The sequence below is a fragment of the Lutra lutra genome, chromosome 11, assembly GCF_902655055.1.
Source record: "Lutra lutra chromosome 11, mLutLut1.2, whole genome shotgun sequence".
Lineage (NCBI taxonomy): Eukaryota > Metazoa > Chordata > Mammalia > Carnivora > Mustelidae > Lutra > Lutra lutra.
This window is the reverse complement of record NC_062288.1, coordinates 62,175,141-62,187,431: the sequence shown is the minus strand read 5'-3', so window position 1 is coordinate 62,187,431 and position 12,291 is coordinate 62,175,141. Positions and strand designations below refer to the sequence as shown.

General features: G+C 44.3%; 1 protein-coding gene and 1 non-coding gene across 7 annotated transcripts in view; both read left to right on the top strand.

Moving 5' to 3' along the window:
- NOD1 (nucleotide binding oligomerization domain containing 1) overlaps positions 1 to 12,291 on the top strand; it is a 69,168-nt gene that overhangs the window by 49,357 nt on the left and 7,520 nt on the right. For 3 of the 6 annotated variants that reach the window (XM_047694816.1, XM_047694814.1, XM_047694815.1), the window contains one exon: positions 1,304 to 1,387. In XM_047694816.1, coding sequence (XP_047550772.1) covers positions 1,304 to 1,387 — 84 coding nt within the window. Of the gene's footprint in view, positions 1 to 1,303; positions 1,388 to 1,547; positions 2,609 to 2,644; positions 3,276 to 4,786; positions 4,894 to 12,291 lie in introns of those variants that run through there. The other 3 variants (XM_047694820.1, XM_047694817.1, XM_047694819.1) reach the window with 3 other exon arrangements.
- On the top strand, positions 10,647 to 10,771 carry LOC125081546 (small nucleolar RNA SNORA24). Its single transcript, XR_007121743.1, has one exon. It is a non-coding gene; the product is annotated as a small nucleolar RNA SNORA24 (small nucleolar RNA).

Below are 12,291 nucleotides of genomic sequence, written 5' to 3'. Positions count from 1 at the left end.
TGTCCAAGTTGTGGTCATCCTTACCAGTGGGTCATCACCTCTGCCACTGAGCCCAGGGGTCCCACTTTGGGAGATGTGATTGGGAGACTGGGACATGGTCCTATGAGCTGGGGCAGCGATGGTGATGAGAGCGCCTGGCCGCTGGACACCAGAGCAGAAACTGTGAGAACTTCCTTCATACACATCCTCTCACTGAGACCTCACACCTGGGGAGGGGGCATTCTCTTGCTCCCATTTTACAGATCAGGCCACTGAGGCATAGAAAAGTGTGAGCTTATTTCTTCAAGCCTCTGAGGCTGAGAAGTGGGGAGTGTGTGTGTGTGTGTGTGTGTGTGTGTGTGTGTGTGTGTAGGAGGGGAGCTTTGAATGCTGTTCTGTCCTACCTCTTCAGGGGGTTGGCCCCTTCTTGCTTAATTTCTATAATTCTGTCATTCATGAAGATGAAGCCCTCATCTTGGTAGGGCTGCCTTCTTGGGTCAGGGCCCAGGATTTCTTAGGGTCAAGTTCAGTAGTGGCCTTATTCTACAAAGAGCCAAAGGAGTAGGTCTGTGATGAGGCACAGACACATCGGTGCCTTGTGCGGCGTGAAGCTCTCGGTTGGGTTGGAAGCCCAGCTGTCCGGGGGAGCACTGAGAAATTGTCCAGGCTCCCGGCTGTATCAGAAGCCTTTGTTTCATTTGGATCACTGCTACCGACCTAAAGGGTACACTCCTCGAAGCCCCATTATTGATGCTTTCCTACTGGGACCCATGAGCAGCGGCAGGAGAATCTCTCTCTTCCCTACCTCCCCCCCCGCCCCCGGAGGACCTCACCACGGAGAGGACATGGTGCATTCTTAGCCTTTGTTTCCCCAAGGTGGTGAACGGCCATTTGTCAGCTACTAAACTTTAAAAACTGCCTTGCCTTCCCCAGCCAGCTGGAAAGCCACCAGACTGTCTCTCCCCTGGGTATTTCTTAGAATTTGTTGTTCAGATTGCTAGCCGCCAAACATTTTTCACTGGGCACCCCTGCCGCGAGAAATGCCGACACACACATAAATGTATTCATGTATTAAATAATCTGTGTATGAATACACGATATATTATGCTCACTCTAAAAATATACCAAAAAAGTGAACATTTTAAAAGATGTCCTTTATTCTGGTAGGTCTGATCAAGATAGTCTTAGCCAGTTTAAAAGGCCCACGGATACAGTTCTTCCCCTGACCCTGCCTCATTTCCACCACACTCTTAAAACTCCCTAATGGAGGGGGCAGTGTTATTCCAGTATTAAGTATCTACTACAAGATACATTCTTCTTTCAGGCTTATCCAGAACCAGATCACAGCCAAGGGGATTGCCCAGCTGGCAGATGCCTTACAGAGGAACACTGGCATCATGGAGATCTGGTAAGACATATCTGCCGCTGGTCCTAACAATGGTAACAGTGCTTACTGACTCAGCTCAGCACCACCGCCTGGGTGCCCGGCACAATGGGGAGCCCTTTGCAATTACCCCTCATCGTTCCCATTATCTAGTAAAGTAGCTGGTATTATTTCCACTTCATAGATGTAGAAACCGAGGCCCAGTGACGTAAAACTTGCCCAAGGTGCCACCTAAGAGAAGCTGGATCTGGTCCAGATTGCCTGACTCTGTGGTCAGCGTGCTCTACCCAGGCCCTCTGTCCTCCTCTACCTTCCTGGGGTCGCATGGGGCAAACAGACCCAGAAAGGGATCCCCACTAGAAGTGAATCACTCAGGGACTCAGGAGGCTGAGAGATGAATGTGCTAGCTAGAGTTTGGGGCCCATTCTTCTCCTCTTCAGGGCTTCCTGACCTTGAGGAAATACTTTCATGCTGGATTTGAGCTGACTTGTCCTCTCCCTCAACCTCCCATTACTGTTTGGAGGAGTTATTTATGGGGCTAGTGGGACAGAGCCAAATTATTTGCTTTCTACAATACTGAGCCCTGTTATGCTCCGTTATTGCCTCACAAGACACATTCCCCCACCCCCACCCCCCACACATTTGAGGCATTTGGGTCTGGGCCTGTAGAATGTGCCAGGCCATAAGCAGAGTTGGGGGAGTTCCCATTAGTAATGGTTTCAGCCATGGTTTGGGTGCTGGGGAAATGGCAGTTAGCTGGACTGAAAGAACCCTGATTGCTTAAGAGTCTGGGCTTCCCGGAGCTGAGAGCAGGGGGCTGAACTAAGTATTCTAGAGTTTGTCCTGCACCTCGGGGTGGGGGAGGTGAGGGAGAGCACAGCCCTGCAGAGCAACCGTGTGGAGGACCCAGCAGGGGGCAGAGCCAGACCTCCCTTGAGGACACAGATGGGGAGAAGAGTTCCCACTCTCATTGTTGCTTCTGTGAGATAGAAGGAGCAGCCTCACTGAGAACTCAAATCCTCGGCTCAGAGGGCAGTTACTCATTAACGACTTTACTTCTTCATGACGGGGGAGAATTTCCCAGCAAAAATGTGTATCGGGGTATAGCCCCTTGACCGCGGCTCTGAGTACAGTGCTTATTAAACTTTGCCTTGGAACTTGTCAGAGGATCATAAAATGAGTTTGGTGGATTGTGACCAGCATTATTTAAAAAAATGAACTTGAGCAGAGTACAGGAAAGTGCTGTCCATAGTATGAAGTATGATTTTATACTTGTTTCAGATATGTATATGTGTGTATGGACAGATGCTGGTTCACAATGGAAAATGTAATTTTTGGTTGGGTCATGGTTGAAAAAAGTGCTTGGAAAACACTGTCCGAGAGAAGAGAGCCCAGCTCCGGCCAGACTGACCAAGGTGCTGTGGTCTGCGCGGCTGCACCCACTCCTCCATCTGGAAGGCCTGTGACAGCCTCTAGGACTTGAGTTTGCGCTCATCTCCATGTGTGATGTCATGATCTGGGTTCCGCAAAGTCCTGTCCAGGGCTGGGAGTGGGGAGGGAGCCACTCTGCGGCCATCAGCAGCTCAATGGCTCGCCGTTTGGACTGACAACTAGTTCTCCCTTGCCCTGGCCCCGAAGACCTTGCAGCCCCAGCTCCCACCCTGGGTTCTGCTGCTAAGACAGGAGGCTGCGTGTTCTGGGACTTCACATTGTACGGAATTGAGCATACATGTTGGTCTTGCGAGGTGGTGTACTCCAGACCATGAGCTCTTTGAGGTGTGGGGCCTGGGTCATGGTGTTAAAAAAACAAGGTTCAGGGGCTGCCTGGGTGGCTCAGTGGGTTAGGCCTCTACCTTCAGCTCAGGTCCTGATCTCAGGGTTCTGGGATCAAGTCCCGCATCGGGCTCTCTGCTAGGCAGGGAGCCTGCCTCCTCCTCTCTTTCTCTACTTGTGATCTCTCTCTCTGTCAAATAAATAAAATCTTTAAAAAAAAAAAAAAAAAAAAAAAAACAAGGTTCAACTGAGTGAATTGGAAGGTCTAATTGGCTTTATTAAACAATTCAGGAGTTGGGCAGCATCCCACCTAGCACGTCCCAGGGCGGGGGGGCAGGGGGCAGGCCGGCGGGGAGCTCTGCTGAGCCAAAGGAGAGAAAGGTTCTTAAAGGCAGAGGGCATGAACAAAGACGAATGCCCTAGCAGGGAATGCATTGTTCTAGCCAAGGCTGCCCCTCTTAAGGGGAGCTGAAGGGGCCTCTCAGTCAATTTCCTGGGATTGACCAGGAAATTCTATGTTGACTGATTAAAGGTTACCGTCTTTCCTTTCAGCTGCTCCCCTGTAGTTCTCAAAGCCTCTGTTGATCTTCAGCATTCTCAGGTCATGATGTTTTGGCTTTATCTCTGTGGCATTTGCAGGTTATGAGTTCAGATTTATATTCCTTTAAGTCGGTTGTCCTCTTCGTACCTTTGTGTTGGTCCAGTCTGGGGAGACCGTTTGCTTGGTGGGTAGCAGCTGCAAACAGGCATTTAAAATTTTTGAGAGAAGGTAATGCACCAGGGAGATATGATGATTATGGTAAGATAATATGCCATGTTTGCAGGGTACTTTGAAGCCAGGGTCTCCAATCCAGTCAAAAATCAAATAAATCAAAGACCCCATGGAAGGAGTCACCCTTTTAAGACAAGCGGCTTGTTTTGTGAGTTGACCTGAGTTTCCACTTTCCCAGAAGGGTGCATCCTGGCGTAGCGGGTGGTACTGCGTCCACCAGGCAGCTCCTTGCCCGATAATCAAGGGCTCTTCTGGGACCGGGAACGACTCTGGACAGAGAGTCCAGGGACCTGTGTGGGCAGTTCTTGCTTTAGTGGCAATTTGGCAAACATTTTAAGAATTAAGGAGAAGTTCCTGATTATAGCCTCATTTATATTTATCCCTGGAAGTAAGGATCTGCCGAAAGGAGAGTCCTGAATCATGAAAGCCTCCCTGTAGTTCCCTTCTAACTCCTGATGTAAATTCACAGGAGTCGGCCAGTGATAAAAGTGCGGTTTTCCTCCTAGCCTGAGACAGAAGGTGGCTCTGAATTCCCGAGGTTGCCCCCTGAGCGGTGGCCCAGAAGGGAAAGACAAGGGCATTATCTCACCAAGCCAATGCCAGAGGGGAGGGAAGGAAAAGGGCAAACGCTCAGTCCCAGAGTGAAGTCTCCAGCTCGCGTCGTGAGCAGAGGCAGTCTGTGGGGGCAGCTGTTTCTCTCCGTGGTCGGGGTGATGGTAGCTCTCCAGCATCTGTCCAGGCCCAGGCCTCGGTTGGAGCCTCCATCGGCTGTGCCATGGGGTCTCAAGGCTCCGTGTCTCCTAGCTGTGTAGCAGTGTCGGTGGTCAGGAGCATTCCGTAAAGTCCCAAAAGCTGTTCTCCTCTGGTGATGTTTCCAGAATCCCTAATCAGCACCTGGCTCTAGACTGTGACTAACAGGACCCTTTGAACTGGGATCCCAGATGGTTTCTTGAAGATGTTCATAACAGGCTGGAGCGTAAGACAACAAAAGACTCACAGTGGCTGGTCACACTGGCATGAAACAAGGGATCAGCTGAAGGTTGTACACAGACAGAGTTCCAGGAAATCTGCAAGGTTCTTGTTGAGTGAAGAGGGTGCCTCGATCACTGGAGATTATACAAGGTATACCCCACGTGGGAAACACTTTTAATTGTTTTTTTTTATTTCCCACTGTGAGGACAACAGTCTTGTGGGATGGAAAGGCTTCAATCCTTCCAGAAAACACACATGCACTACTTGTGGCCTGGACCAAGAGATGGTTGAATTCACTGCCGCTACAGGTGTTCAGAAGGTCCAGAGGAGGAGGTCTGAGACCTCTGGGGACAAAAACAGTTTTTTCAGGATTGTGGACCTGACCAGTCACACATTGCTGCAAGCCTATTTTTGCAATTTTAGAGACGTTTCCCCACTAATGTCTATTTATGATTTGAGTCATCTTGAACGTACTGTGATGGGTGCAGGAGGGCAAAAACCAAAAATGGGGTTTGTCAGGGAGTGAGGAAGAATCAAGCACCCTTCCTGGGTTTCCCATAGCCTGACTGTTGGTTTAATTTCTTAGACCTTTGCCATGTTATAAGGACATCAGGACGGCAAAAATCTGGCACTGAGGGGCCATTTTCTGCAGAAAGAGAATAGAGTTAGTCCACATCTTTATAGATTCTACTGCTGCTGCCTTGCACGAAAAGTCACCTTGAGCCCCATATCACCATTTCTTTCCAAAGATTTCTTTTCCACAAACCTTCCAGAACTTCTTTTTTTTAACCTTAAAATTTTGTCCTGAGTTTTCCCTTGTTAAATAACTAGTCTCACTTTAGGACAAAATTACTTTTCCATCAAAGATGTATTTCTCGGGACGCCTGGGTGGCTCAGTTGGTTGGACGACTGCCTTTGGCTCAGGTCATGATCCCGGAGTGCTGGGATCGAGTCCCGCATCGGGCTCCCAGCTCCACGGGGAGTCTGCTTCTCTCTCTGACCTTCTCCTCGCTCATGCTCTCTCTCACTGTCTCTCTCTCTCTCTCTCAAATAAATAAATAAAATCTTTAAAAAAAAAAAAAGATGTATTTCTCTTTTTCATTTTTTTCTTACCAAAAACACACATCCTTCTTTCCTTACATAGTTATTTCTGTTATTTCCAGTAGCCTTAATTACATTAGAATTTTTTAAAAAGTTTTATTAATTTAAGTAATCTCTAAAAACAACATGGGGCTCTCCAACGTATGACCCTGAGAGTAAGAGCTGCATGCTCTTCTGATTAAGCCAGCCTGGTGCCCCGTTATGAGAATTCTTAGCTCTTAAAACCCTTAATTTCCAGTGAACACGAGTAAGTAAGCAATTGTGAACTGCTATGCCAGCATTCTTCAGATTTTCAGATTTATGGGTATGTTTCATAATTTCTAGAAGTATGTGCCTTTTTCAGTTTCCCAAAGTAGCACTAACGTATCAAAATATCTTAGTTTCTCTGTAATAAGTAATCAAACACAGATAAACCTGTGTTTGGTTATTGTTTTAGTATTTTAAGAGACAAAGTTTCCTTAAATCTGGAAAAAACAAAACATTTTTTAAGTCAGCGATGTTTTAAACCAAAAGTTACAAAAATTCTCTTCCTTAGTTAATTTAATCACGTTTTTCTTTTCTGCTTGAATTTAGTTCTTCCATTCGTTCTGGAAATTCCTACCCAGTTTAGTTTTATGAGCTGAAGATGATCAGAGACCTGTACTGAGAGGTCTTTCCATGAGTCTCACGGAAGACAAAATACATTTGCAGGAGACTTTCGTAAAAGCATCTGAGTAAAAAAGAGTAACTGTATATGATAAAAATTTTTAAAATGGCCATGGTTAAAGATGTGATTAGAGTTTATTACAATGCAAGTGGCATGAAATTTGGTTATTTCTGTGACATGGAACACTTTAATAACATGCCAGGACATATCAGATTGTGGAGTTTCATGTAATTTTTAGAACTCTTACTTTGCTAACGGACATCTACATAAATATAAAGTTTGGTAGCACTTATTTGACAGTGTTGTCCCTGGGATTAAACACAACACACACACCTAAGGAGTTTAATTACTCACGAGATCTTTGAAATGTGCAAGGGGTCCTCTGGAAAATTTCAGTTAGATTGTGGTTGTAAAGACTTCATTTTAGAAATTTGATTGTGGGAAGCATGTGAAAAAATATGGAAAGGTTTGGACATTTGGTTAAATAGGATCATGAATTGTCATAAAACAATAATTATCCATCTAACCAAAGTGATAATAAAAGATTATAAAGGCCAATACAGAAAGTTTCACAGTCGTAAGCAAAATTTAGCCCTTTTAACATTGAGACTCGGGTTTTTTAAGTAATCAAAGACCTAATAAACACAGGAAATTATTTTGGCAAAACACAGAATCCTTGTTTTTTTAGACAGATAACTTTACTTTTATTTTTTTTTAAGATTTTATTTATTTGTTAGAGATCACAAGTAGGCAGAGAAGCAGGCAGAGAAAGAGGGGGAAGCAGGTTCCCTGCTGAGCAGAGAGCCCGATGCGGGGCTCTATCCCAGGACCCTGAGATCATGACCTGAGCCGAAGGCAGAGGCTTTAACCCACTGAGCCACCCAGGCGCCCCTACTTTTATTTTTTTTTAAAGATTTTATTAGAGAGCACAAGCTGGGGGAGAAGCAGAGGCAGAGAGAGAAGCAGGCTGCCTGGGCAGAGCTTGATCCCAGAAGCCCGGATCACGACCTGAGCCAAAGGCAGATGCATAACCAACCGAGCCCCTGAGGCACCCCTAGGAAGATAACTTTAAAGGTAAAGAAAAACTTTTGTTTATAATTTCTTAATAAGAGCAGACCAAGAAAACTTTCACCTTTTAACAAGGAGAAAACAACTCTAATTGTGCGCCAGTATACTTTTGATAATAAAACTCATTTACTTAAATTTATTCTCATCTTACCCAGTACTGGCCACACAGAAAATTTCTTTCCAAAGATTTCTGTAAACCTTCTACAGTGTTTTTGTTTTTGTTTTTTAACATCTGGACAAACTTATTTTTTTCTTCAACAAAAATGTTTTTCGGGGCACCTGGGTGGCTCAGTGGGTTAAAGCTTCTGCCTTCGACTCGGGTCATGATCCCAGGGTCCTGGGATGGAGCCCTGTATCGGACTCTCTGTTCAGCAGGGAGCCTGCTTCCTCCTCTCTCTCTCTGCCTGCCTCTCTGCCTACTTGTGATCTCTCTTTGTGTCAAATAAATGAAATCTCTTAAAGAAAAAAAAAGGTATTTCTATTCCTCATATTTTTTTCTTTTCTTTTCTTTTTTTTTAAAGATTTTATTTAATTTTTTTGACAGAGATCACAAGTAGGCAGAGGCAGGCAGAGCGAGAGAGAGGGAAGCAGGCTCTCCGCTGATCAGAGAGCCCGATGCGGGACTCGATCACAGGACCCTGAGATCATGACCTGAGCCGAAGGCAGTGGCTTAACCCACTGAGCCACCCAGGCGCCCCAGCCTCATATTTTTTTCTAACCCAAAACACATACCTTAGTCTTTTCTTTTCAGTAGGCTTAATTATATTTATTAGAATTTGTTACTCTTAGAAACCTTAATTTCTAGTGAAAACTAAGTAGTAAACAGCTGTGAACTGTTACACCAGAATTCTTTAGATTGGCACTTTTTTTTTAAATTCTCATTTTTTTAAGTAAGCTCTGTGCCTACTGTGGGACTTGAATTCATGATCCCAAGATAAAGAGTCACATGGTCTACTGACTGAGCCAGCCAGGTGCCCCTAGATTGGCAAACTTATAAATATAGCTCGTAATTTAGAGACATGCATTTCTTCATAGTATAACAGCACAAAAGACGTTTTGCTAACAGACCTAAATTTGTCTTATACAGAGAAACTGAAGGTAGAAGTAGATAAATCTATATTAATACGCAATGTATTACTTTTTTTTAACTTGGAAATAATTTAGATAGTGCATTGTTTTTAAGATTTTATTTGAGAGTGAGCGAGCAAGTGAGAGAGAGGCAGAGGGAGAAGCAGACTCCCTGTTGAGCAGGGAGCCCGACTTGGGGCTTTACCCTGGGACCCTGGGATCCTGACCTGAGCTGGTGGCAGACGCTTAACCGACTGAACCACCCCCAGGTGCCTGTAAATACTCAGTGAATTTAACAACTCATTTAATTTTGCAAAACTTTAAAGCTGTTTTGCTTAAAAACAAAACTTTAAAGTTTTTAAATTTCTGGGTTACCACCAGAAAGATTTTGGAAGCTATTTAAAAGTTTACCTGGAGGGGCACCTGGGTGGCTCAGTCAGTTAAGCATCTGTCTTTGGCTCGGATCATGATCCCAGGGTCCTGGGTCAAGCCCCACGTCGGGCTTCCTGCTCAGTGAGAAGTCTGCTTCTCCATCTGTCTCTGCCCCCAACTCATGCTCACTCAAATAAATAAATGAAATCTTTAAAAAAAGAGTTTAGCTAGAAACCTTTTAATCTTATTTACATCTATTTAATTTACTTATTCTTAATTATATTTGGACTACCCATAAAACCTGATGAGACATTAGACAGACTCAACCATTATTCTGTTTTGGTTTTTTTCTGACAGATTTTACAACAGAGAGAACATGAAGCTCATCTGTCTTTCAGTAAACACAGGCAGGATAAAAGTTTTATATTTAACGCTGATAACTCTAAAGACAGGTCTGTTTTAATTAAACCAATAATCTCAAATAAGCTTTAATACCAAATATTTTCCCAGATCATATGAACTTAATTTTAGAGAGAACTGTGGGGCTGGAGGTTGGCAGGGACAGAGGAAAGAGAATCTCAAGCAGACTCCCCTGTAAGCATGGAGCCCAACCCAGAGCTTCCCTCTCACAACTCCCAAGAGCATGACCTGAGCTGAAACCAAGAGTTGGATGCTTAACCAACTGAGCCACCCAGGCATGCCCTGAGCTTTGAGTTTTAGAATGCCTAATTCTTACCAGCACTTGCCTTCAGATAAACCAAATCGAGCTCTGTTACAAATTAATTTTAGCCATACCATCCAGAAGTACAAAAAATACCTCACATTTACGACATACATGGATACTCATACAAACACACAGACCAGAGGCAAACAGAATCTTCCAGCTTCTGGTTCTACTTGTGTCTGTAGAGAGATTACAGGCCCAATTTCCAAGTATCTCCCTCTCTCTTTTTTTTTTTTTAAGATTTTTTTTTTTTAAAGATTTTATTTATTTATTTGACAGATCACAAGCAGGCAGAGAGGCAGGCAGAGAGAGAGGAGGAAGCAGGCTCCCTGCTGAGCAGAGAGCCCGATGCAGGGCTCGATCCCAGGACCCTGAGATCATGACCTGAGCCGAAGGCAGCGGCTTAACCCTACTGAGCCACCCAGGCGCCCCCCTCTCTCTTTTTCTAATGAAAAATTTCCCTCTCAAGTTTGCATTTCAAGGAATGGTTCTTACCTAGGTCCTAGAGAAGATGGGGGTAGAAAATGTACAAGGGAAGTATGAAGTTTTGTCCAAGGTGGCGATTTGGAGCATATCTGCCTATTATCAGAGGTGCTCCAGTGGGCCCAAGAGCTGTTACTGGGTTATATTTTAAAAAGGTCTCTTCCCCTCCCATTTTTCCTTCAGCCTCAGGCAATGGTGGGCTCTGTTCATACTTCAAAGACATGATCAGATTTATGATTTAAAGGGACAAAGAATGCAAAAAGTTTTTTTTCTAAGAGTTTTGGGGTAGTTGTGACTTAAAATTGACCTTTTTTTGACCTGTTGGCTGTGGCAGTCTTCCTTCCTAGCCATGGTAGAGCACATTCTTATTTACTGGCAAAGCCATCACCACTTAACGGGCATTAGATTCTGACTTGCACAGGTAACCTCTTTGCTTTTGGAAACATGGAGGGTGCTGGGTTTCTGGGTACATATCTAGCTATTGTTCAAATGCTTCCAGGAAGCTCAGTTGTTCTGCCGGGTAACGGAACACAGGACAAGATATTCAGAAATTCAGAGTAATGTGGGTGGAGGCTTATTTATTTAGTGCCCTGTGGTACATTGCCAAACAGGATTTTAAATCTCAGTGGTTTGGGTCCTAAATGGTGAATAATGTTCTGGAAATTAGTAGGGGAGTATTTTCAATATAGGCCTGAATATTATTTCTGCTTAAATATGACATTCAAGGAGAGAATTAAGTGACTGCTTCCTTGTTATAATTGAATAAAATGCTTGATTGCTCTGGGGGAAAAGAAATGACCTTTTCTTCCCTCAAGTGCAGGGCAATTTTGTTCCAATATACTGACCTTTGATAATATCCACAAATATTTTGAGAGGAATGGCTGAGGTTTGGAGATTGGTAAAGATTCCCCCAAAGAACTGGATTCCAGCCTAAATATCAAGGGACTGGCTTACCTTTTTAACTAAATTTGCTTCTTTGTATCAAGGGGAATTTTATCTTTTGTACAGTCTGTATAAAGCTTTTAAACAAAAGTCTTCTCCTTCTATTAGCCCCTCAGCATCAGGCTTCCTCTGAACACTGGGGAGGGCCTAGGAGAAATTTCATCCGTTATCTCTTTCCTGTGAAGGGGAGGTTGTGAATAGTCCAATCTTTTTAATGTTTCTCTAAGCTTGGTAGGATCTTCTGAAAATGGAGGGGAAAGGGCTTTATAAAAGATTCGCAGTTGTTTGGGGGACATGAATTTTTGGCAGGAGGGGGTGTGGTCCAGGATACACCTGGCAAAGGTGAGCATATAGAAATGGCTGAGGCTGACCGAGGTTGATTACGGTAAACCAAGCCATCCTGTTTGTCTTGGGTGCTTCTATTAAATTCACTTTCTGGTTTCCAGCATTTATAAGAGTAGCTTGTATACTTTGAACCTAGAGGTTGGGCTGGATTTTAAGAAGGGGAATTTCCATGGGATGTAGACATTTATCTGTCTTAAGTCTAATGTTTGTTCTTTTACCTTGTCAAGGGAATCCCTAAGAGTAGCCATTATACCAATAAGACAACTGAGAGCTCTTCATAGGTAATTTTTTTTTTTTAAGATTTTATCTATTTGACAGACAGAGATCACAAGTAGGCAGAGAGACAGGCAGAGAGAGAGAGAGGAGGAAGCAGGCTCCCTGCTGAGCAGAGAGCCCGATGTGGGGCTCGATCCCAGGACCCTGGGATCATGTCCTGAGCCAAAGACAGAGGCTTTAACCCACTGAGCCACCCAGATGCCCCAGTAATTTTTCTCTTTCAAGTAGCCAATTTAAAGGATCTAATGTCTGGCCATCAAACAAATGGATCCTATTAATTTCAACCATGACTCCAAGTCATAAGCCTTTTAATGGCTTAATCCAAGACTTAAGAGGTGTCCCTAGAGAAAGCATAGATGATGCAGCCCCCATGATCCAAAAACCTA